General features: G+C 40.4%; 1 protein-coding gene and 1 long non-coding RNA gene across 7 annotated transcripts in view; one reads left to right on the top strand and one right to left on the bottom strand.

Annotated features, from left to right (window-relative positions):
- The window catches only part of FAM13A (family with sequence similarity 13 member A), a 129,221-nt gene that overhangs the window by 4,741 nt on the left and 98,820 nt on the right, over positions 1 to 25,660 (top strand). For all 6 annotated transcript variants that reach the window (XM_030492013.1, XM_030492014.1, XM_030492012.1 and 3 more), the window contains exons 4-5: positions 8,456 to 8,636; positions 19,220 to 19,379. In XM_030492013.1, coding sequence (XP_030347873.1) covers positions 8,456 to 8,636; positions 19,220 to 19,379 — 341 coding nt within the window. The remainder of the gene's footprint in view (positions 1 to 8,455; positions 8,637 to 19,219; positions 19,380 to 25,660) is intronic.
- On the bottom strand, positions 381 to 2,964 carry LOC115610459. Its single transcript, XR_003992236.1, has 2 exons — positions 2,613 to 2,964; positions 381 to 706 (listed from the first exon to the last, which is right to left on the bottom strand). It is a non-coding gene; the product is annotated as an uncharacterized LOC115610459 (long non-coding RNA).

Raw genomic sequence — 25,660 nt, 5'->3', positions numbered from 1 at the left:
CTCACCTGCTCCAGTAGTGCTCAGTGATGTGCAATTCTGTTACAGGAGACAAAAAATTGTTTCTTTTGTGTTTGGTAAGGTCTGAACTATTAAGGATTTTCTAATCCAGTTATATCTGCTGAATATAAATCAAAATGATCAGCTGGTTTCTTCAAGCAAGCTTGTAGGCAATAGCTGCAGTCTCTTTAGGACACAGATTTGCTTCTGGTCTGCTAGTATGATTTCTGTCAATTTCATTCTAATGTGCTCTGAAAAGTTACAACAACTTCATCTGCTATGCCAATTGAATATCTGTTAGGCCCAAAGCATACATTATCTAAGTTTCTGCTTCTCACAAGGTAATAGGATTGCCCATAAAAAAATGAGCCAGTTTGCAAGTAACAGCAGACTTTACCTTTTATTCATTCGCCATTATAGCACACAACCTGGAAGACTTATTTTTCCTTTCTTCCCCCTACCTCCTCCCCACACTTCAAGGGGTGGATCAATCATGAGAAAGAATATCACTTCTGCTTTGGAAAATTTAAACTTGCACAACTGTCTGTCAAATGATTTCTCAATGTAATTCACCTGCATCAGGCAGTCTGTGGTGGTGTTACACGGAATAGGTGGTGGTTTGCCCTGTTCCTTGACTGTGTGGGTCAGTGATAGTTCTTTTCTCTTGCTGCAGGCGGTCGATGCCTCTTCTTGCTGTCTTCCTAAGAAGCTGCAAAGTGAGTGGGTAGATGTTACTAAAGATGTGCATTGTACAGTAATGCAAGCAAATGCGATGCATGATTCAGAGGAGGAATGTGTGCTCTGACATGCATCTCTAGTGGAAGATGGTGCAAAGTTCTCACACTCTTGTCCTGAGGTCTCCCTTCTGCTTTTCTTGCCTGCAGTGACGAAGTTTAGCCATTGCCTAGAGGAGGGAGAACTCGGCTGTGTGTTCTCTTTTTTTCCTGGTTGGGGCTATACAGACTGTTGAGGGTGCACTAGAGAAGAGCTCTGTGCGCTCCCTTGAGTGGGGGCGTTTCAGCTGTAATCAGGTTGCATGTGGGCTGTGTAAAATACCTTCCTCGTTTAGTAAGGTTGTCTGGGGCCCAGGGATAGGGTTCAGGAAGTGTCGTGTGGGAAGGTAGCGATGTTTTAGAAAGTCCCTTTTTACTGGTCATTGCTGTGCTTTCTTTGGGTTCTTTTAGATTTCACCAGGTCTGACTCATGAGCTGTATTTAATTATGTTCTTTCTCATTAATCACTGTTTAAGTGGAAATTTTGTTTGTTGCACCTTTGCTGTTCTACATTCCTGTCCCCACAAAAGTCATATTGGTGTATTGTACCAGGAACTACTGATGTACTTTGGGAACAGTGCTGTTTGTGGTAAGTTTTATTCATTCTCGCTTCCCACAGGAAGTGCAAAATCCCCAGTATTTTCTATGGAAATGAGAGAGGTATCATATTCTCAGTTAGCAGATTTGCCCACAAAGCTTTCTTGTTTCAAAAAAAGTTACGGGTGTAAATTATGAAGCCAGTTCTGCAAAAGTCAGCCTGACTGTGACATGCCTTCATAGCTAAGTTTGCCTGTATTGCACATTAAGCTCCAGTTACAATTCTGTTATAATTTTGGTTAGGAAAAGATAATCTTATTTGAAAAATGCCATATTGGCCGATATGGCAAGGAGAAGGCTTTTGTAAAGTTTGAAGAAAACTGAGGGGGTTTTCATGTCCTAGAAAATACAGCATAAATGAGTTACTATGAAAGGCACTGATGGCTTTTGTCAGGTTCAGATTAGTTTAAGTGGTAGACGGGTCTTTGCTTACAGTTAAATGACCAACCAGCTGTGCAGGATTGGAGGAGTAATCTGTTCACTTATCAAAGTATGTACAAGGGTATTTGTTGCAAAATGGTACCAAGGGAGTGCGTGCCTGGGTGTTCTTTTTGCAACCTGTGAAGTAGGTCAAGCTGTTTCTGAGCTAACTAGTTATTAAAAAATAATTTTGAATCTGGAGCCACTTTGCTGCCTGTCTACAGCGAAGGCAGTTACAAGGTTTGTTACGACCTCTGTATTCCCTCCTGTTGAAGTTTTGCAGGGGAAATATTTTTTTAGGATTATGTTAAAGTTACATCGGAATATTTTCAGTGACTGGTATCAGCATTTTCTTAAGCCAGCTGAGGTCTTGGCCTGAGAATAACACACAGTTACTTCACTTCCTATTAAAATTGTTAGGGAGTGATTCCTCCAGTTAAAAATAGCTAAACTAAAAATTAAAAATTTTACCTGTATCTCTAACCTTTTTAAATTCTGGGTATAATCTGTTACCAAACCAAAGAGTAAAGCATAGATTCATAGAATGGTTTGGAAGGGACGTTAAAGCTCATCTAGTTCCAACCTCCCTTCCGCTAGACCAGGTTGCTCAAAGCCCTGTCCAACCTGGCCTTGAACACTGCCAGGGATGGGGCAGCCACAGCTTCTCTGGACATCCTGTTCCAGTGTCTCACCGCCCTCATAGTGAAGAATTTTTTCCTAATGTCTAATCTAAATCTCCCCTCTGTCAGCTTAAAGTCATTCCCCCTTGTCCTGTCACTGCATGCCTTGTAAATCTGCCCTTTTATGAAAAAGAGATAACCTCACCCACTGGTAGTTTGAGAAGTCCACGCAGATGGTTTGGCACGCTGTCTGCAGCCTGTGCAATGCTGTGTGAAACGAAGCTCTGCATGCTGCCCCCAAATCCTGATGCGTGCCTGTTTATATAAATATTCAGCGTAACACCAAGGCTATGCAGTTCCAGAAGACATCACGTAGTGTATCCTAAAGGCTGTTTGGCGTGTCCTGATGTTCTCTTTCTGCCCATGGAGAAGGGCAGTGGCAGTAGGAGCAGAGGAGAGCCTCTCTCTGTAAATGATGGTGATGGGAGATACGTGTAGCAAGTACAGGCCAGGGACACAGTGATAGTGATCTTTGTGTTGGCCGGTCTCCTGACAAATATGAAGGCTGCTCCTTGCAGGGAGTCCTGGGGTAAAAAGTGTCCATCACAGTCTCTTTTGTGACTGCGCAGGCTTCACAGCAGAGCAGAGCTGTGCTTGCAGAGTGGTGAAAGTTTCTTTTGGAAGCCTCAGCTGGAAGAAATCAGCAGCTCCCATACAGCAGTCCCTGCTTGAGCTTGTTTACTCCTTTGGGCTTTTCATTCCTTATGTTTTATATTGGATCACTGGCTCTTAAGACACTTGTACATGCTAGGGAACTCTAGGTACAGCTCTTCTTTCCTTTCGCAGGTCACTTGCTTTCAGCAAGGCAGGTTGCTATTGTACTTTTCATTTTTAGCATAAAGAAAGCTTTCCCATTAAGTGAATTTCCTTTTTTGTCGTCGTTGTTGCGTTCCCTCCTCCAGTGGGGATACAGTGAAATGTGGGCTTATGTCTTCCTTTGGCACTCAGTCTAATTAAGTCAAGTGCAATTTGATCTCTCTGGCTTCCTGACATTGTTCCATCCATAAAGAGAATTTATATTTTTCAGTGGGCAGTAGCTAGATGCAAGTTCTATCGCACATACCTCTTCCTGCTCACAGCCTGCCACGGCTGGCAAGGTTGCGCCTGGTGCCTGTGAACAGCCCTGCTAGTTCCAGGGAGAGGGATAGGAGGTGGTGGAAGCGAAGGAACAGCTCCCTTCTGGATCAGAAGGTCAGTTTAGAGAACGCTTAGCAGCAAGCAGCTGTTGAGTTGCATGAACAAGCAGAACCAAAAATACAGGCTATGCTAGAGGATTTTAGAGGTCAAATTTCAACCTGAACAGTCACTGTGAAAATGAATAAATGAGTGTGAAAAGGAATAGATGAGAGCTGACCCTTTAACCATGGTAGCTGCAGCAGTACAGCAAATCAGATTCACAAGATGTCTATGGTTCTCCAGGCTCCTGAGGCATGATTTTAACATTTTCCTTTGGATTTTATTGTCATTTTGGCGTTACAAGGCCTAGTTCCAAACGAGAGAAATAGCTTCTGTTTTCCACATGCAGAAGATGTTTGTTAAGCAGTAAAAACTATTGGAACTGGATTTCTTACGCAGATGATGACACTCAGCAGAGCTGCAAAAGAAGTGAGAGTGCTCTGCTGCCAATATGTTGGAGTGAAGCATAAATACAGCTCTGCAAAGTGCCATAATGATGCAGAGTGAGGGGTCTCAAGTTGGATTGTGATGACAGCCTCTTTATGATGAGGACTTCCAGCATTTCTGCTGCTGATGGCAACAAGACATGATTTTTGTGGGTTTTTTCCCTCTGTGGCAGGATCGTGTCTGAAGCAGATTGCTTTGTGGCAGAGAGAAACTGGAGTTCCACTTCCTCTAGATTGTGGAGGTGGAAAGATATGCTTTGATTCCTCCAATAGCGATGTGGGTGCAGTGGCACTGCAATGTACAACCTGCTGCCTATGTACCAAAGATTAACTTCCTAGGGCATGTTGATAGCTACAGACAGATGCAAGCTTCAGTCTCTGGCCTCTAAGCTAGTAGTATGTAAGGCAGCTGAAAGTTATGCAAAATAAAAAAGTGGTAGCATGGCACTGAGCCTTAGCCATTCTTCCTCACTTCACAGCAGAGAGAATTAGCTAGGGCATGGCACTGTTTCAGTGCTTCCAAGCTGGAGCTGTTTGGGGTCAGGCCGTCTGAGACATGAGCAAAGTAATGACACACGACTATCTGCAGGCATCCATACCTTTAGTAATGTTCAGGCAGCATGCTCTGCTGGGGGAAGGAGTAGCATGAAGAAGGGTGAGTTGAGGAATTAGAAGGTGTCTGTAGCGCGTCAGAGAAACTCAATACATTCAGAAATAGGATGAACCATTGGAAAACATGTCCCTCTTGTTGTGATCTGTGGGTGTACGCTGAAATTAAATGAGTCTGAAAACACCCTTGCAAATGTGTCTGTGCCTCCTACACTGTTGAGGCTCCTGTTTCTACTTAATTAACACTTTTAGAGAGGCTGCTTGTCCTTTTCAGTTGTCTCTTTGACTTGTCCCTCAGTAGTGACTCCCTAGTTGAGCTTTGAAGTGCCACACTGCCCTTGCTGGCTTCCTATGTCATACTGTGTTCTCTGTCCTCTGGCTGCTGCGCGTAGATGTGGCCTGAGGGTGCTGGTTTTGTTCCTTTCCTCAGCACAGAAACCGCCATCTTATCCCTGGTTTCAAGCCCTTCCTGGCTTCTCATTTAGCTAGGCTTCTCTTTCAGACCACTGTTGGGGTGCTGTCTGTTTCACATGGCTTCTGGCAGGTCCACAAAATAAAGAAGTGGATAATAAAGAGCCTTTGGCTCTGCCTTGAGAGCACCTTCCCCTTCACCCTCATTCTTCTTTTACTCCTTTCTCCTTTGTCTCTGCTGTATTGGTCAAAATACTCAAAAGAGCTTCGTGTGCTTGCTTGAAAAATCACAAGTGTGTTGGTAGCTGGGCATATCTGGAAATCTGGCTTGAATATGTGCTCCTGAATTGCCTTTGAAAATCTGGCACTCTGCTGTTTTCATTGTTGACAAGCTTGTTTGTCTCATCTCAGGATGCTGCAGAGACCAAGGCATATGCTTAGCTTCATGCCACTCTCTTTAATCTGACTGAATATGAAAGGCTGCACTTGACAGTCTTGACTTCCGCGGGACAGCTTGTACTTCACAAAATTAGGCATGTACATAAGCTTAGGGCTTTGGTACACTTGATGCTTATGTGCGTGGTAGCATAAACAACTCTGGTGCTCTAATGTTTCTCTGATGGTCAGTACCAGCTGAGTAACCCTTAGTGACTGACTTTAAAGCAGATTGAAAAATTGTATGGCAGGTGGACAAAAGGAGGAAGAATGCTCCAAGCAGTTGGTTGTTGTGACTCAAGACTATTTTTGCTCTCTAATAGGTTGAAAAGCTGGTTTATTTGAAGTAATGTAGCAGAGGTACACTTGTCCTGAGAAATGTACAAAGCATGTGGAATACGTGTGTGCATGTCACTCTAAATGCACCACAAATTGTAATAGTAATTTTTAAAATAAAGCTGAAGTCCGTGAAATGTCAGCAGCAGAAGAATTAACAAATTAGCTTTTGGGTTTTGATTGTATTAGGAGAAATGCTTGAGTTCCTTCCCTTGCTTTTTCACTGGAAAAGGAGGAGAGAGAGGAAAGCCATATTTTCTTTCTCCCATTTCACAAGGACAAGGAATTTCATGGTTCAGTAAATAGAGTTTGCTTTATTATGTTGTTCAGTGTCTCTGTGTCCTTCAATTAGGGTAATTTCTCAAGATCTTATAGCCTGATATCAGTCTCTGTTCTTGAAAGTAGAGAAGTGAACAAAGGTTTGGCTGTGCTCAGTGACAAGTATCTCTGATGTTGATCTGCACCACGTAATATATCATGGTTAATGAACAAGGACATCTTACCCACCGAATGCAACTGATGCCATGAGGCAAATAGCTTTGTGTGTTGTCAGAGCGCAAACCTGTGTTCAGAATGTTTTGTGGCAGTTGTTAGCATCTTTCTAGTTTGGAAGGGGTGGAAAATCCTTCAGTAAATGGAAAAGTACCTGTCAATCTAAAGCCCCAGTGGGAGACTCAGAGAAGCAATTAGTTCTCAAGGGCATTCCCTAATTAGGTGGTGGGGTGATGGTGGTGGAAGAGGTGCATTTTTCCTGAGAGATGGCTTTGGCTTTCCTTATCATAACTGCAAGAAATATATAGTAGAAAACACTATGTGCCGGCTGTTTTGTTATCTAAAGGGAGCTATGTTAGGAGGTGAATTTATATGTTCTGGCTATGTGGAAATTAGTTGTGTTTTGTTTTTCTTTAAGCTTCATGAAAGGTAATTAGTAATCAAGTCAGAGACTGCACAGTCCACTTCGATCAGTACAAACACAAATCCAATTAAGTTCCTTATTGTTATTCCATTTATTACAGCCTTCAGAAGCATCCTGAAATTTTGCTGCAGAAATAAAAACTGTATATCAGATTTCTTACTGTTACCAAGCTGATTCATAGTAGCAAAGTCATGACTGGTTTTATTCTATATGGCTCTAAAATTTTTTGAAATAAATACTTCTGATAAATAAGCAAATAAAATTTTTTTTCTCATCTGCTTCATGCATATTTAATATTTGATTTTTCTGAAGGAGCTAATTTCTTAGCTGTAGATGAAAAGGATATAATCAGTTGGTTGAAATGTTTGGTCCCGTAATTTGACTGACATTTTAAACTATGGCCTGCTATCATGAAAGAATTCATTCAGTTCTGTGGTACCAAAACAGATACATAAAGATGAATTCTCCAAGTATATAAAACTTAAAAAGGCTTCTCTCACTGTGCACTGTATGATGCACATCATGTAAGGCAGGAAACCTAAGCTCGGAAGCAATGAAATCCTGCAAGTTCAACTGTATGAAGCGGCGAGTACGTACGTACAAAACTCATATGTTTCCCAAACTATATGCCACAAAAATGTCTGATTGCAGAACATGGCTCATGTTCTGCAAACAGAAATCATATTGCAACTTAATGGTTGAGTTTTCAGGAGCCACTTTCAGATATTTTTATACAGACTGCTAATTTACACAGCTAACCACTTTTCAAAGCACTCTACGCTTGGAATACTGTACAATCCGGCCCTGGAATACTTCTGGGAAATGAAAAGTAAAAACGAAGGTGAAACTTCTGAAGGGTTTATACATACCTTACACTGTGTTCAAAGCTCTTCCATTCCCCCTCTCTTTTTTCCCACCTCCCAGAAACATTGGGGAAATGTAAAATGTTCTTTGTTCCTGCAACAGAAAGTATGGGATGTTTTCCTGCCAGTCTTCATGCTGGTAGCAAGGTGTACAGCAGAGGCAGCAAATACTTCAGATGCAGCTTGGTTTATTACACCTTCTGAACTAAAAATAAGTCTTGAAGATTGAGCGAGGTTTGGTTTTGAATGAATGCTGGGTGAATCTCCTTGCCAAGAATGGTAACATCCTCTGAATGAAAAAATACCTCGTTACCCTAAGCATGGGGAGGAGTTCTATGAGCTTATACAGTATACCAAGGCTACTCTAACATTAGGCCATGTTTTGGCTCGTTATGGAGTGTAACACTGCCCTAAACAGCCTTTTTTTTTTTTGGAGGTAACATCCAGAAGAAGCTTGGAAACAGGAGATTTGGTAGAACTGGAGTTAAAGCAGATATAGCTATGTAGTGGGTGGGAATAAACATGCTTTAATGCTATTAGCTTTGACCACTGCTGATTCTGCGCAAGAAAATAGATACAATGTAAAAGCGACCATGAAACAGTGTCAGTGGGGACCAGTGAGCCTCAGGAGAAAGGTGCAGGTTCCCTCCGGAAAATTGAGGGGTCTGGAGGATTCTGTGTCTGTGAACAGAAGTAAGACTAAATTTTAGATCCCACTGCTTGCTCACCCATGTAAGTAAATTGGCAGCAGTATAGAAACCATATACATGTTTTTTTCTTCTCTTATTTTTCCTAGATGCTAGAAACGACATGCAGAAGGAAAGTAACTTGAAAGAACTCCTAAAGGAACTGCCTGATGCTCATTACTGCCTGTTGAAGTATCTGTGCCAGTTCCTGATAAAGGTTGCTGAACATCATGTAGAGAACAGGATGAACCTTTGCAATCTTGCCACTGTATTTGGACCAAACTGCTTTCAGTAAGTAACTTTTCTCCATATGTTGACGGAGAGTGTAATGGAGCAGATGGCCAGAAATGTAGCTCAGAACTCAATTCTGAATTGTCAGGGTGATCAAATTAAGGCAATGACTTGGGCTTTGTGATAAATTTTAGTGCTAAAGCTATTATTTGAGCTGAATGGGAGTTGAGTTGCTCTCCAATCTCCTTTTGTTATTTGCTAAACAGTTGGTCAGTTTTCTATTGCTGTATTGACAGCAGAGTGGGAGTATAATAATGAGAGGCCTTCAGACTGTATAAGTGCAAGGAGACTTGTGGTCATACAGCTTTCTTCCTTTGCCATCAGAGAATATTGATGCTTCTCTGCAGAAGGCTTTGAGAAAGGATAACTGGAGGAAAAGGAGTCATGCAACATCCAAGTGCTGTCTAATTTCTAAAGATGGATACTGCACACTCTTTGCAGATTTGACGTGATCTAGTGCCTGTCCTCAAGATGCAAATGATTCTGGGCTCTTTGTCCTTCTAGTGTATTCAGAAACTGCTTTGGAGGTTATGGGGTTCCACTCGTCTCTTGAGACTTCTTAGTGGACTTGCTGGTTTTACTAGTTTGTTTCATTGGGCCCAGTTCCTTGGTGTTTGTGGTAAAGACATGTTGTACAAGCTAGTGGAGCTTGCAGCAGTAGCAAGAACATTTATTTCCAGGTGCAAGAATACACTTGAGTGAGACTGTTTCTATTGAGTCACTGCTGTGATGCAGTGCGCTGTTAGCATTTTCACCCCAGTCTTGTCTGCAAGAGGCATGCTGGCTGGCATCCAAAATCTAAGACATGGGAGACACGTAGGGAGTTTTGTTCAGTCACGAGTCTTGAAAGATGTGTAATATCAGCAAAAAGAGACAAGTGAGTTCCTTGTAGCAAATGTCAGATTTGTACTGATCTTTGTATAATGCCTAATGAGGTTATATTAATTGCCTAATGAGACTATCTCCCTAGGCTTCCTCTGTAGACAGTGGAAAGAAGTAGGCTTCTTTAAAGAGAGAAAAATTAAGTTCCTTGTAATGTATTAAGCCAGTTCCACATACCTAGGCTAGATACTGTCTGCTCTCTCTTTAAAGGAGCATATCTTTTTTGATTGATTCAGGAGAGAATATGCAGATGAGACATATAAACCAAAGCTTGTCCTTGTGACTACACTGCTGCCTCAACTTAAGATGTTGCTTATGGGTGATGAAGGTGGATATGTCGGGATTAAACCATTTGCTGTGTTAGTACAAAAGGATTAAAAAAAAAAAAAAAAAAAGTATTTTGAAAAGAATTGTCTTCCTCTCCAAAAGAAAGAAAACTCAAAAAACAGTAATATGTGCAGGAACATGTGAATATGAGAGTTAGGGGAAGCACAATACTGCAAATTTCTGACAGGGAAAAATAAACCCATTTTTACAGATTACATTTGTATGGGCAGTTTGGGAATTTCTGCCTAAATGTATTAGTAGAGTTAAGAACAAAATAAGTGACAAAAATCTGAGTCCAATGGTTCAATCTCTCTGACTCAAACTCCCAAGTGGCTGTTCGAATATTTTTAGCTTACTCATCACTTTGTTCAGGAAAGTTTAAAAGTTAGGTTTGTATACTTTCTGGTGTAGAGTGCATGGAGTTGTGGGTTGGAATTACAATTGGCATTCCTAAGATGAAACAAAAGCATATTTCTTAAAAGCTGCATACTTGTTGCCTCAATTGGTCTCTGCACCTAAGATAGCATAGAAAATGTGTAACAGTTTTTGTAAGGTACAGGGCCTGTGCGCAGAGGAGCGGAATCGCATCATTCCATTGCAGAAGACTGAGAAAGGCAGAGTTTACTGAAGGTGAAAACACAAGGGCTCTTGTACCTGTATATGAATGCAGCCAGCCCTGCAACTGTGACATACATCGAAATAAATGCTCATGTAGCAAAACAGGCAGCGAAAGCAAGGCTTGATACTCAACAAATGGCTAATGCATTTCTTAGAAGACCCAAGTATGTTACAGTTATGGATTTAGATCTTTATTTAAACTGAGTTTCACCATCTGGTAATTCAGCTATATGTTTTATCAGATCTTAATCTTTTTCAAGGTAGCTCAAGGTCGTGGTCCAGACACAAATATTATAAGCAACAGTTCAAATACCTGTTTCTCCTTTGTTAATGGATGCAGTCTTAAATCACTGGAGCTGTGACCATCTGTATCAACAAAGATTTGGGAGGAGAAGGAAAGAACTTGCAGCACTAAACATTAAGCATTGGGCTTAGCTAGCTAATTGGCCAAGCAGCCAGAGAGAGATCCTCAGAACGCCGTTCAAAGCTCCAGAGTAAGGCTGCCTGAAGCCTGTTTGGCAAGGGCTGTCTTGCTACTGGCTACAGGCAGCCCCTAGAGAGACTAGCTGTAGAAATTAAATATCAGCAGATGGTTGAAGTGAACACTGCTCTTGCTTTGCGTTGTTTGTTCGGGGCAGTGTATGGGCTGTTTCTCTGGGACAAGGAAAGAATGTTTATCATCCAGCTTGTCAGCAATTACACTGCTGAAGGAGGAAGATCTGAGATTATTTTCTGTTGGAAATTCACACTCATGTCTAAAATGGATGTTGGAGTCTCTGTAGTTAATGCACGGTGTCAGAGAAGATAAAGCACATCAGCTGATAGTGAAGGATTACTTTCTACAAGGCAGTTTTAGTGACATTTTAGCTATTTAAATGTATTATCTCCTACTTCGTAACTGAAGCTGTTTAACAATTGAATAAATCTCACTGTTGGGCCACTTTCCAGACATTTAGACTTAATTTTAATTCTCTTCATCTCATTCTATTTTTCTGCATCATGTTCTTTGTAGTTTATTTCATCTCCTAAACTTTCAACCCTCATTACTTTTATCTACTACTTTCCCTGCTTCCTTGCTTGCTGTTTGACAAACTGCATGGATGCTTTTCTAATGAAAGGTTATCTTGGGCTTTGTGTATTTCTAACAAATAGAAGAGGGGAGGAAAAGGCTTTTTGCATTTTTTGTAATGAAGAGTGATGTAAGATATAGGAAAATGTAAAGGGCAAGGTCAAACAATTCAAAAAAAGGAAAAATATAATGGTTTGAGATTTAGTGCACTGTTTTCTTCCAACTTGGATTGTTCAGATTTATTGTGGTGAAAGCCAAAGGTCAAGTATACAGATAAATACAGCCCTTGAGGAACAATGAGCATGAAGATATAGGAACATAAATAGTTGTCTTTTCTATCACTGAGCTAATCTGTGTAGAGTATTAACACTTGCAGTGTGATTACCCTTGAAAGAAGTTATTGTCTACTGACCTGAATTTCAGCTGTTGTAGAGCTGTAACCTCAGTTATGGCCTGCTGTGTGTCTCCACACAGCACTCCCAGCTGATGCTGAAGAGGAAAGAGAGAACCAGGTGGGTTTTCTCTCCTCCTCCCTGCTCTCTTGGTGCTGGGTATCAGGGAAGCTGCTGTACTCATCCTGTCCTCTGGTTGGAATGGTAAGAGACATGAGGTTTACTAGTTACAGAGTAAGTAGAGGATCCATTTGCACCCTTTTCTTAAGCTCTGTTTCAAAGAATCACCTGTGTGTATGGCCTCCATCCTTCAGGCCCTCACTAACTTCACTGTATTTCTTTCTAACAGAGATTAGGCATGTTGTGAGGGATTGCTCCATCCCCCTGCAAAGTGTCTGGCAGATGCCGGTACCCAGTTGAAATACTAGAGTTAGATGCAGTTATTTCTGTGTGATGACTATGTAACAGAAGTTACCTGACGGGTTGTACAAGAAAGCATTAGGTATGGAGAAAAGCTGAATCATATTTAGGTATGGAGAAAATGTGGATTGCGGGCAGCTGTAGGTGTTTCAGAGATTCAAAAAGATTTCCAATGTGTTGCTGAATTTGTAAGAATTAAAATCTGATCTCAAGTTCTGCATGAATGTCTTACCTTGGCTTCTAGCAGTCTTGGAGCTTACACAGATTGCGCTGAAGCTGAAGTGAAAGTAGAGAGGCTGAACCACAACTCCTCAGTGAATAATACTGGTCTTTGAAACACTTGAATGAACTTCTGTTTTCAGGCAGTGCAGTCCCAATCTTGCATCAGTCTTAAAAACAAATGTGTGTCCAGGATCAGGGTCAACGTGAGTAATGAAAATTGTTGGTCTAACATTCATTAGACTACAAATTGGAGCATGCAACATAACCTTTCTTACAGGGTTTGTATAGATTTTAAATATTTGTATTTGTCAGCAGGGTAAAGGAGATGTTGTGGGGTTTTTTGGTTGGTTTTTTTTTTTGTAAGAATTTAGCATGCTACATCCTATGATGCAAGATTAAAACATCAAGCTAAATATAAGAATGCCATAAATATTCTCATCTGTAATCATGTTATAGACTCATGAACTCTTGCCTCCTGTTTGGGAAATAGATATGGGACTATACTTTCGAGCCTTTCTGTGATACATTTTTATGTTTTCTTCTCCTTATGTTTCTCTTCTGTTGTGTACTCAGCTTTGTCATCTGAACTCCATTGAATGGCCTATTGTAAAATAAACAGAAGATTGCTAAGGTTGCATAGCTCTCTTCATAAGTGGAAGTGCGTTCTGGCCAAATTCAATCTCAAATCTGGCGTTCTCTTACTGAACGTCCACCCTTTAAAGTTTCAGTTGAGAAAGTTTCTCTTTTATGATCTGTCCAATGTCAGGTGTTATGATATTGCCTATTTAATCTCTTGAATGAAATAGTGATTATTTCAATAGGAAAAGCTCTGTGTGTTGGTTTTGGGGTGGGGTTTTTTGTTTGTGTTTTGGTTTTTGGTTGAAAAACTCAATGAAGGTAATTACTGCTCTGGGTTGAAAATGTTCATTCTTCTGATCTTGATTGAGGATTGGAAATAAAGTATACACCCAGAATTTAAGTGGAGGAGCAGACTCACAAGACAAACTACCATCATAGAATCATAGAATATTCTAAGTTGGAAGGGGCCCATGAGGATCACCGAGTCCAACTACTGTCTCCACACAGGGCAGCCTAAAATTTAAACCATGTATCAAAAGAGTGTTGTCCAAATGCTTCATGAACACCAACAGCCTTGGGGCCATGACCAGTTCCCTGGGGACCTTGTTCCAGTGCTCGGCCACCCTCTTAGTGAAGAACTTTTTCCTAATATGTGCAAAACAAAATGGTGTTTGAGCTCAAATACAATCACAAGGAGCATTTTTGAAAAGCTCTGTTTAGAAATGTTTGGAGATGAGAGTGGTGTACTGTGTGAGTGGGTGCTGGGCTATGGACTGCCCTTTATCCTACTTTGTATAGGTCACACTTTCAAAGATGCCTACTGTCACTGCAATTTTCTGATTAAAAATGGAGCTTTTTCTGGAGCAGAAGATTCTGCATATGAATGAAGCCAGTCAATCAGGGTGGCAGCATCACTTTAACTGCTTTGCGTTACCTGCATTACCTGCTTTGCACATCTGCTGCAAGTTACGTAGACAGAGATGGAATTACTGAGTTGATTTAGGCTCCTAAATCTGATGTTACAGAAAGTAATCTGGAACAGATCTTAAAAGATAGGCAGTTAGATGCCTCATGGGATTCTCCAGTGCCTCAGAAGCTAAGACACTTCTGTAAAATCTCTGTAGTGACATATGTCCTTGCATTTGGTCCAAACTGGTGACACATAAGTCTGTAAATGATGCAGAGCATGTAAATGAGTCACACACGCTGACATGAACACCTGCCTAAAGTTAGCGTTGCTGTATCTTTAGCTACCTGTTAGCCTCTAATCTTGCAGCAGAATCTGCAGACATGAATATGTGCCTGGTTTCTGCTGCACCAGTTTTTGGTTCGATGTGTTAAAACAAATAACTTTCATTGGCTGAAGTACAGGCCAAGTTGTGGCCATGAGGTCACATCTCTTACAGACACAGTAACGTCTGTTTGGAGGGACAGAGCAGACTGCCTGAAGTTGTAGCCATCTAAGACTACTGCAGCTCTGCTCTCAAAATCTTCGGTCGTGCTTATTGAGGGGCTCGTTGGTGCCTAAGGTACTAATGAAAATCTTTTGTGAGGGCTGGAGAAACAAAAAAACCCATGTAGTGTTCCCTGTCCTCTGAGACCCTTCATTTCTTGTGGGATTGATTCCCAAGGAGAATGGTAAGGCGACTTTGTGGTGCTCCTCTACAAAAGGTACTTGTACAAACAGCAAAAGTAGCAGTCAGAGAAGACAGAGCATATAGCCCTTGATGGTTTGTAAATTAGGATTATGGTGCTGTCATTCCATGCAAGCTACTTCTGCAAAGCCACTTAAGGAAATAGTAGGATGCATTCTTCATCTCAGACAGGGTGGGGTTGAACGCTGTCGGGAATTCATAATGAGACGGGCAGTTTCGCATGGAAATCGCTGGTTCTCAGTTGTGACAGGGAGCTGTCAGCAGTTGTTGCCTGGGGAAATCAGTTCAGTGATCTCAGACCAGCTCATTACAGGTAGATGACTACATCCTAAGGCCTCCTGGCCCTCATTTCCACTTGAAGCAAGTTTCTCAGGTGTGGTGGTGATGGAGCCTTGTAGTGGTGCATGTCTCATGCCGGACAGATACAGTCATATTTGGATGTGTTACTGCACCACGCTCTGTAGTCTGAAGATTTGCTGTCTCATAAGCCCACTCTGCATTTAGTCTATTATAGCTTGTTTACAGAGACCCTGAGGTAAGTTCATTTAACTAATGTGTGAAATGTAAGGATTTTTTCACACTGACTTAATCTGACCTCAGGTCACTTTAGTTCTGAGGAAGAGTTGTGACACAGGGCTTTGATGTGGCTTAGCATGTTTGAGACTAGCTTTCTTGAGCATCCTCATGGAGGAAACACATTCTTGGTTTAAAGTGGTCTGGAAGAACCTAAAGAGCAAGTGAGCATGGAGATGCGGTGGGTGGGCCAGGGGGCTAGGCATCCTCGTGGGACATTGTGCAGAAGTGTGAAATACTGCTGGGTATCCTGTTTTGAAATGAAGGGCTAACAACTTGATCCTAGTCCCAAGTAACGTTTTAACTTTGAGAACAACTGCTTTTTCTGCTTTAAAGTGGCTTCACCAATATTTTTAATTTTTAATATCCTGTCAAATTGTGGTACTAATGCACCTTTGCCCTCAGCCCTTCTTGACTGGGTCAGATACTGTTAATGCTGGTGCCTCGTTTAGACAAATCATAGAATCAACTAGGTTGGAAAAGACCTTTAGGATCATCAAGGCCAACCATTACCCCAGGACTGCCAGTGGGAGTTTTCCAGCTCATATCTCTATGTGTTCATGGGCCTGAACACATCAACATTTCTTCTTCTAGAAATGACCACAGAAATTACAGGTTTATGCCTCCTTTCTAGAAAATGTGTTTCTGGTAGTGTTCTGCTGTTGTTTCTGGTGCTGCTGTTGAAGTAGTTTGTACATGTGTGGCTATAAGGGGATCAAGTCCCACCATTGAAGATTTTGTAACTGGAGTAAGATGTGCATCTAACTCTAAAAGCAATGCAGTCATAATGCCTAATTAACATGCAAATTAGACATAAAGAAACCATGACTATGAACACAGTTTTACTGTAATGTTTTAACAAGGCCTTCACAAGAGAACATTAAAAATTTCCAAGGAGTGGGGTGTGGATCATGAAAGTGGTAGTGTGAGAGAATACTTTCTCATAGCACTGGGGTTTTCTGGTGAGTTGAGATGAAATCTGTTGATATCACAACTTCTCAGACTAAGGAAAGCTACAGTAAGATACTCTTTTTTTTTTTTTTACACACATTTTTCACAAAACTCTAGTCAGTCTGGTGGATCATGCCATGTGGCAACAGATGGGTTTTAACTTGCATAAATATGCAGGGTGGTGTGTGCTCGTAATCTAAACTACTTGCATATGCTGAGCTAAAGATTTATTACAAGGAAAAGGTCACCATGGATAGCTCAAAGAGTATAATAGTCCTTGTCATGATGGAGGTGTAATAACAGTGATTAAAGGAAAAAGATAAATGAGAAACTTTGTAAAATGTGCCTGTTTAAGTGCCAGAGGGTTGCAATGGCGAAAGAATGCTACACTGCCATTAGAATAAAACAATTTGTGCTGCTCTGCTTGGTTACATTCAGAGAGGGGTGATAACAAAGACTAAAGCCATAAGCTTTAGCCTTGTGTTCTGCGTATGCATCTTGCCACACACGTACAGAATTGTTCAGAAGATGTTGGACTTTTCACAGATCTGATTTAATAATGTTTGACTGACAAAGTGAAGCGGGAAGGGAGAGCAAGAAAGCCATGGAATTGCACGGAAATTAAATCCTGTTTGTATGCTTTGTGGAAACTTTCTAGGCTGGACTGTTCTTCAACCAGCAAGAGCTTTTTGGTATTAGCTATTGCCAGTGTGGAGGTGTTAGCTGCAGTTGCCAGCAGATGCGGTTCAGGTGAAGGTTCTGCTCCAAAACTCATTCTGGAAGTATCTGCAGTCTTCATTCTGACTTGAACTTGCTCTAGTATATTTTCAGTCCATTTCCTAAAAAAAAGGTTCATAGGGATGCCAGGCTTTTTTAAGTGGTACCCTGTTTTGGAGAAACACATCAGGAACGTAACAGTCAGGATTTGCCTGAATTATCAAGCAAGCTCTGCGCCATGACAACTCCAGAGTACATCATTTACCATGGGAAGAGGGATTTCCTTAAATCAGGATGGTTGCATGGCCCTATTCTTTTTTTCAGGCCAGTTACTGTGTTATAGTGAATATGTGACATTCTTTAAAGTGAATTGGCTGAAGTATACATGCACATCCATCAGTAGAAGTTGTCCCTCTTTTTTTTTTTTTTTTTTCTTATTTAGTCTGGGGCCAGGTTCCACGCTAACGAAATCAGTGAGCTGATACTGACCCATTTTCAGTTGGCAATGTTCTGCAATGTAAATTAATCCAATTCCTTTAAACTTCAGGTCCTGCAACTCTAGCATGTATTGAATGTTGAAATGACAGCAGTAAAAATTCTCTTTGAGAGTTCACAAAGATGTGTTCTGCTGCAGTGGGATCTTCTCCCTGTTGACACGTAGATGTACTGCAGAGAGTAAAGTATGGAGAAGGATCAATATCATGTAACCCCTAGAAGGCGGCATTTTTTGATGGCTAATTTCTGAGAGCATCTGCTTTCAGAGCCTTCTTGTTGAAATGCACACCTGGCCCCAATAAACTACAGCTACAGTTTTACAATAGATAGTTATTTGTAAATTTTAATTTGCTGGTTATAGTAAATGGTTTACTTTCAAGTTACATCCCTGTAAAATAGTTCAGATGGCGTTTGTTTAACTTTTGGGGGTTTGGGCTGTTTTCAATTCTCATACAACCACTAGTTGTCCTCAGCCAAAAAATGCTTGCAACCTTTTTTGTTTCTGGTTTTTGCTCCTCTACTTCTTTTTTTCCCTTTATATCTTTCCTGTGTTTTCCGGACCTCATGATCTGCAGTCTTTGCCATTTGATAAGGTCCTTAGAAAATTCACATCCATGCAGCCACTTTGTACTGTACAATGGGAAACACTGGATGATTGGAGAAGTATTTTAAATGCTGAAGATTATTCAAAGATTTTATTTTTGCATTAAAATTGAATTTAAGTCAGTTTTGAGCCCCAAAGTCCAACAAAATGTGCAGAAAGCCTACATTCCAGAAGATGATCATTACATGCGTCAATAAATCATGTGCTCTGTTGTGAGTAATACTGATTTTTTTAGCACATGACAGAGTTGTGTGAAACACAGATGGAAGGCAAAGGAGCGTAGACTGGAATACAACACTTCTTCCACATCAGTGTCTTGCCTTTTCATTTGCATGTGCCTTTAAGGTCTGTGGCAAGCAATTCCTGGCTGCCCAGGGGCCTGTTTCAAGAGATCAAGAAGTTGCTTCTTCTGCCGCTATGAAGTTAGTTATTCTTCCACAAGTGAAGGTTAGGAACCTCTTTTAGGTGAGCCTTTTAGGCTGTTCTGCAGAAGGCAGCCTGCATCTCCATATTTTAAAAAGCCCTGTGAGTTATGAGCCTACTTTCAAAAGAAACGGCAACTCAAAAATTAGATTAAGAAATCCAGTGCACAGCATGGGGTCACCCAAAGGTGCAAAGGTCTTGCTTAACTTTTAGCGTTCTGTTCAGCATGTGGGTTTTCTTAACTTTTTTATTCACCCTTCTAGTATACCTTTGAGATTATCAGAAACTACTTTTTTGGAGAAATCTCACTCTTCCCATTAACAGTTCAGAGCATTTAAATGCCTTGTGCTGTCTGTGTTGCAGTCATGAACCCAACTTTTGACAAAGTTGGTGGGATCTCATTTGGAGGTTATCTCATATCTCTGCCTAGGTTCTGTGGAGTAGATAGTTTGACCAACAGATATGGTATTTAGTATTGATAAGAAAAACTGCAAACAAACCATGATAGTGGTTACCACCATAGACACAATCCTCCTTTCCAAGACAAAGTTTCGTGTGCAGCCTGTATGCACAACTGAAACGTTAAGAGACGTGTGCAGGAACTGTTGTATGTTGAGTACCTATAACACTCTGCTTTGTGTTCTGTCCAATTTTAGTGTGCCCTCTGGATTTGAAGGTATAAAAGAACAGGAGATCTGCAACAAGATAATGACAAAAATGCTGGAAAATTACAATACCTTGTTTGAATTGGATGGTTTGAAGAAGGATGAAGAAAAGCCTGTATGTGAAGAGTTAGCAAGAATTATTTTGGTAAAAGTGAGTGTCTCTAATATTTAATTTTCTTATAGCAAATCAATAATGCAGGTTTATTGAAGGCTTCAATTCGGAAATCTTTTAGGTAAGTGGGAGGCAGGGACTGTTGTAATAATGTTCTGTGTTGTTGATTGGTATGCAGCTTACAATTGATTCTGCTGATAGGCTAATTTTCATTTCTAGTCAGGAAGTTGATTCTGTAAAACATCTTTATTCTTTGTTAGCTATTCCCTGTTATTTATATAGGAAATATATTCACTAAAATTTATTGGGTTTAAATGAATAGGTAGAATAATTCTAGGAAGTACTCAAGCATTCTGACATGGTGATCATTTATGTACATCAGTGATGATGAATTTTGATATTTTAGGACAGTGTGAGATCTCTAGCCTTTGCCACTATAAAGCCTGCTTGTCTTGAACATGTGCCTGAATTTAAAAATCATGTGTTCTGACTCAGAACAACCATTTCTGAGTGCACTTGAAGAGAAGCAATAAATAGTAGTTACCATTTGAAGAAAGTACATTGGAGCTGTTAAAGAAAAGTGATGTAATTAAAGCGTTACACCTTTGGTGGGCTGCGGTGTTTCACCCTGAGTCACTATACTGCTACCTTTCCCATGATTGCCTTTACTCTGTCTCCTTTCTTACTTTTCCATGTTTACATTTTTCTCCCAAATTCCCGCAGCCCTGTCCACTATTCTTCCTGTACTCAAATTTGATAGCCCTTCGTTCCCACTCCAGAGAAAAGGCTGGCAGTCTGTAGTTATGTGCAAAAGCTCCAGCACTCTTGATGCGTGGCCTTCCGTTATCTCCAGTCACTGTGCACACTTGCTGTAGCCCCTCCACAGCTCATATTTCTTTGGCATCCTTCTTTTATGTTGTTGAATGTGGAGATTAACTTTTCGTCTAGATTAGTACAGTGCTTGTGATAACATGAACTGCCTTATGTGTTCTCCTGGGTGTGTAGTTTGCAGGTAGGGCCTATTAAGACAGTTTTCTAGGCAAGCATTAATGCTTCCTTTCAGTCAGAATGCTGTAGTTAGCCTTACCCAAAGGCAGGGTTCCCAAAATTGGGTGGAGGTACTTATAGGAATAAATTAGTTTTTTACATTGTGTTAAGAGATTAAACTCATGGTGGTCAAAGCCATTGGTCCTGATCCAGGCGTTTCTTGATTAAGAGTTTGGAAAGAACACCTGTAAGCATGAAACTTCATATACAGGGAGAAGAATGCCACAAATTTGCAGAAGGACTACCTTGGATCAAAATTTGAAACCCAGTGACAGTTGTTTAAAAAAATAAGGAAAGACATTTTAAGAAGTACAGCATCTAACAGTGTACTTCTGTCAGTGCACTAGTATGTTTTTCTTGCTTACTGTATTACAAAATTAGCCCTACTTTTTCTTCTCTCTTTTTCATGGCTTCAGGCTCTTATTTTGGTGCTGAAATCTCAACTGGAAAAACAGGAACCTACCTTTAGTTAGTGTCTAAAGGTATTGTGAGACTGTTATTTCTCCCTGTAGTCTTGGGTCATGCTTGATGTGGCTTAGGTGCCTGTCGTTTCACATCATTCACTCATAATTGTCCTTTTTGAAGTCAACATCAACACTAAATTGTTAATTTTGAGCAAATACCCGTAAAAAAGGAGTAGTGGCTCATGCCATCCCATCCTGGTATGGAAATGTGCCTCCTCCCATGTGCTCAGTCATGTTTCCCATCTTCCTGAACTTGCATGACTCCTGACACTTAATGGTCTGGATACCTTAAGATTTTCCCACACTTAGGTCATAAAATCAGTGGATTATTAAAAGCAAGAAGCACTGCTCTTTTAAAATGAAAACAAGAATATATGGATCATTCATATAAAGTAATGAAAGCATTAAGCTTCTCTTTGAGGAGGGTACTGGAAAGGAAGAATGGCTTGAGTGGAGCAAGTTGCATCTTGTCTACCATGTTGGTCATAGTTAGGGGAAATCCACAATGCTATGTAATTCAAGGAGGAGTAAGAGCATTTCAGTCAGCTACAGACTGCGGCAGTTTAGAGAAAATCTGTTTTAAGAAAGCCTCAGGTTAACAAATTTTAGAGATGGGAAAAGAAGTGATTCTGTAGGGCTGTTGGTAGTTAAACTACCATTCTTGCTGTATATGTACACTGTGGAGGCACAGGAACACCTTCACTCCAGTTACATGTCTTCTATTCAAAGATTGCTCAGTCATTGAAAAGGATAAGTTATGCCAGGTAAGAGATTTCTTAGCTAGCTTTCTCGGTGGATCATAATTGAGAAAGTAAGGGATCTGGAAGTCTCTCCAAGCTGCATTGCAGGTCCTGCTTTGTTCCCAGGACTGTAAAACCTCCTCCTGCTCATTGCTCAGGATATGGTAGGATTAGTTAGAAATCTTAGGGAGTTTTTTCATTGGAAACCTCTATGTTAAAGTGCAATTTTCACAAAATAGAAAATGAATCTTAGAATGGTTTCTATTTCAATGGGAAATTGAACTGTCAGGTTCCTGATGTCTTGACTGGAAGGACTGCATTAGTTGCTCACTTCACCTAGTAGAATGAGATCCACATGATCTTCCAGGTAGGCGGCCAGCAGGTGGAAGCATAACATGTACTTTCTTTTCTCTGTCTGTCTGTCTATCTATCTATCTAAAAGGATTTTTTCTATTTTTTTTCAATTCCAAAATTATTTGGGGGTTGAGGTTTATAAGTCTCATTTGCAACCAGCTATTACTACGATCTTTAAGACTTTTATCCAAGCTTCAGTTTAATTTCCTAGCCCAGTGAAGGTCTGGAGGAATCTCAGTCTGTTGATCAATAGGCTCTGCTAGTTAGAGAAATGGGTGGAGAAGTGGGTTGAGTGTTCTGATTAACCATATGCTCTGTGTTCATATTTTCAGGATCATAAATAGCTATTCTCTTATTGGCAGTGTTATATGTGAACAATTAATTCTCTGACAGTATATCTGCATTTATGACATTAGAAGTGTCAGGGCAGTACAATAAAACGTTTATGTTTTGCTTTGGCAAAGAATTCCTAGTGTATATAGGTATGGTCCTGATAGATTTTTTTATTATTATTATTATTATTGTTAATATTTTTTAATTATTTTTTTTAATTATTATTTTTTGGGAGGGGCACACTACCTGAACTGAGTACTAACTCATGTAGTGAAAGATTAGTCAGTCCTAAGTTTCAGAATTGTTAATTTTATCATCTTCTTGAATAAATAGGTTTACAAAACAAAATAATAATTTTGAACAAGGACCTTTCATTTCCAAATGTCTTAAAATGCTGTTCAAACTGCAGCTGCATATAGTCCTATGTTATATAGCTAGCCAATGGTGTATTGTTACAGCTGTAATGAAATGGGATCTTTGTATAACAGTAATTAGGCTTCTCTAATGATCAAAGATAGGCAGTGAAGAGGTTTTTTATTTAGCTCAAGTGGCAAGGGAAATCTGGGCAGGCAAACTATTATGAGACTCACTCTTGGGAGATTTCTGGAATTACTCCTTCCACTGGTTTCATGTGAAACATGTCATCTGTAATAGTGGGATGTGTTTTAGCTCAGTGTTGTCTTCAAATAAAACATGCAGCCTATAACCTAGTCATGCAGGGTTACAAGATACTTTTCTTTTTCCTTCTTTTTTTTTTTCACCTTTTCCCTCTAATGCCTTCTTGACAGACCACTTCTAGTTTTAAGAACCAGTCAGCTCAGAGCATATAAATGTTTGCGCTGGATCACAAGCACTGGCATGGTGAGGTTGTAATGCTGCTCCTGGCTTCATTACGTATTTGGAACAGGAAAGCAAGAGGCTTTTCCCTTTCTTCCCCCACTGAGTCATGAAATACATCTGTTCACCTGATGCAGAAAAGAAAGGCAGTCCATTTATAAAATTAAAATTATAATATTTAAATTTAAAATAAAAGTTTAAAAGTCAAGTGAAATTATACATGTGCAGTTTCAACATTGTGAATATAATATAGATGCATTCTGATGACCTCTGAACAGACAGGTTTCACTCCCTGAAGAGCTACAGAAATTGGTGTCTTGCTGGCTTTTGCAAAAACTAATGGTTTCAAAACAACCCTTTTATTTTAGATGCAATTAACTTCTTGCATTTTTATCCTGTTTGTTTCCAGTCTTCTAACAAAAGCTGTCACTTCAATTGGGAGGACCAGTTAGCTGAATGGTTCTTTGTACTTTAAATGACAGCAAAAGTGTATGCACTGTGTTCTGCAAGCCTGCTGTTTGATTTCTAAAGAGGCAAGCAATCCACTGCATATAGCTGCATCTGTTGGTGCTCAGTGTGTGCAGAGTGCCCAATCCAGCCAGGCAAGTCCCTGAGTGCATTTTTTTTTGTGTCATGGAGAGTGCTCCAGCTAGCTTTGGCAGCACTATTTTGAAGTGGAGATTGAGCATTCAGACCAGATCATTCAGTCCTTGGTAGGATTTGAGCCTTTCATCCCTGAGGAGAGGTAGGAAAGGTAAGATAGTCAAAAAGTTCTTCATCTTGGCTTGACTTTGCTCACTTTGCAGTCAGTTGTAAAGCTCCATTTCCACTGAAAGTCATGATGTTTCAGATTATTTCCCCTAATGAGTAAAGCAAGATCTTCACTAATAAATGTTTCTTTCCCTTCCTCAGCTGTTTTCTCTTAAATACCTTAACATGAGAATCTAATCACTTGACAAGGTCCAGGAGAAACTGCTGAAAACTCACCAACTCCATGGCTGAGTGGGCTCCCCCTAATAAGTCACCCTTCCCTGCCACCTCCATGCTCTGGCCACATGGTTATATGTTCAGCAGACATGGGACCAGTCCCTCATTTACGTCAGGAAAAAAGGCATCCACTAGTAATCCATGTTATGCTGCCCTGGCTAAGTCTGCAGGGTCTAGATAGTTTCCTTTATTCTTCTTTCATGTCTGGGACCATTTTAGCATGGTGTTAATGGCCAGTTTTTAGTACTGGATTAATTCTTTCCAACAGGAGGCAAGAAGAACTGACCTCCTTTGAAAATCTATTCTGGAGGTCTCACCAAACATTTCCATTTCACCCAGTATCCCCTTATTTGGGCATGTTATGCCAGTTTTCTCCTGCCTGGGCCAGGGAGCTCCCAAGGCTAGGAGTGGGTTCACGTGGGAGATGTGAAGATGGGTGGTAAGTGTGTGAGGAGAAGGAGCACCTGTGGAAGTCTGTCTCTGCTTTTCTGTTTGGTATTTGTTCGGCTAGAATTCTCTTTGCAGTTGTCCACCGGTGAGCAGATGGGCATGTTTATAGTAAGGGTATTATAGTGATTCAGCCAGAATGACATTTTAAGATGAGAACTGACAGGAAATGAGCAATATGAGATTTGTAGGGGAGAGTTTATAAGCCTTCAAACCCTTCACCTGTAGCAGATTCACTCTGGAGTGAGGAGGATAGTTATGTTTAGGCTGTGATTCAGAAAGGCAAGTGAAAAATCAGATGATCCCCAAACAAGTCCTTGTGTAATTTTGAAATAGCTTTCCAGTGCTTCTAGCTCTGCTGGTTTTGACAACTCTGTATATGTATTATTAAAACAAAACGTTTCTGCTCTTGAAGTTCATTAAAGCATTCACAAGATTCTAAATCTGTCACTTGTGGTGTTACTAAATGCAATCCTGAATATTTACACAAATGCTAAATTGTAAAAAGTAATAAATGATTATGCTTATATTTCTTTAGCTAGAATTTCACCAACAATGTTCTCATTTTAACACATTATGAGAGTAAAATTGCTATGGCTTAACACATTTAAAGGGAACTGGGGCATATAACAACTGCCTCTTTCTGTCCTGCTGTCCAGATTTCTATTATGCTATAAATTTCTTAAACCCAGCTGGCAAATTTTGCAATTGAGATGCAACTCTGCTTTTACTCTCTCACAATTTTTTTCTTTAAGCAAATGCTTAGTGATATTATCATTGCCCCATGATAATATCACATAGCAAAAATGTAGAGAAAATAAGATCCATATGTGTATGCTTGTACTGGTGTGTATTTGCACATGTCTTGAAATGTTTTTCATTCATTATCTGTTGTTTTGTTTGAGGGGGTTTGTGTTTTGGGGAGGGGGTTTGTGGAAGGGGGATGAAATCATGATTTAAGCACTTGGGAGCAGTCCATCTCAGTCAGTACAACAGCATCTTTCAAAAGGGAAGCATCAAAGTCAGCACCAAGAAACAAGGTACAATAAAATAAGCATGTGAACCCCTGCACTAGCCAGCTGTTTCTGAGCATCCTTGCTGTACCCATGGG

The sequence above is a fragment of the Strigops habroptila genome, chromosome 7 (genome assembly GCF_004027225.2).
Source record: "Strigops habroptila isolate Jane chromosome 7, bStrHab1.2.pri, whole genome shotgun sequence".
Classification (NCBI taxonomy): domain Eukaryota; kingdom Metazoa; phylum Chordata; class Aves; order Psittaciformes; family Psittacidae; genus Strigops; species Strigops habroptila.
The sequence above is the reverse complement of the archived record's forward strand: the minus strand, read 5'-3'. Positions and strand labels throughout refer to the sequence as shown.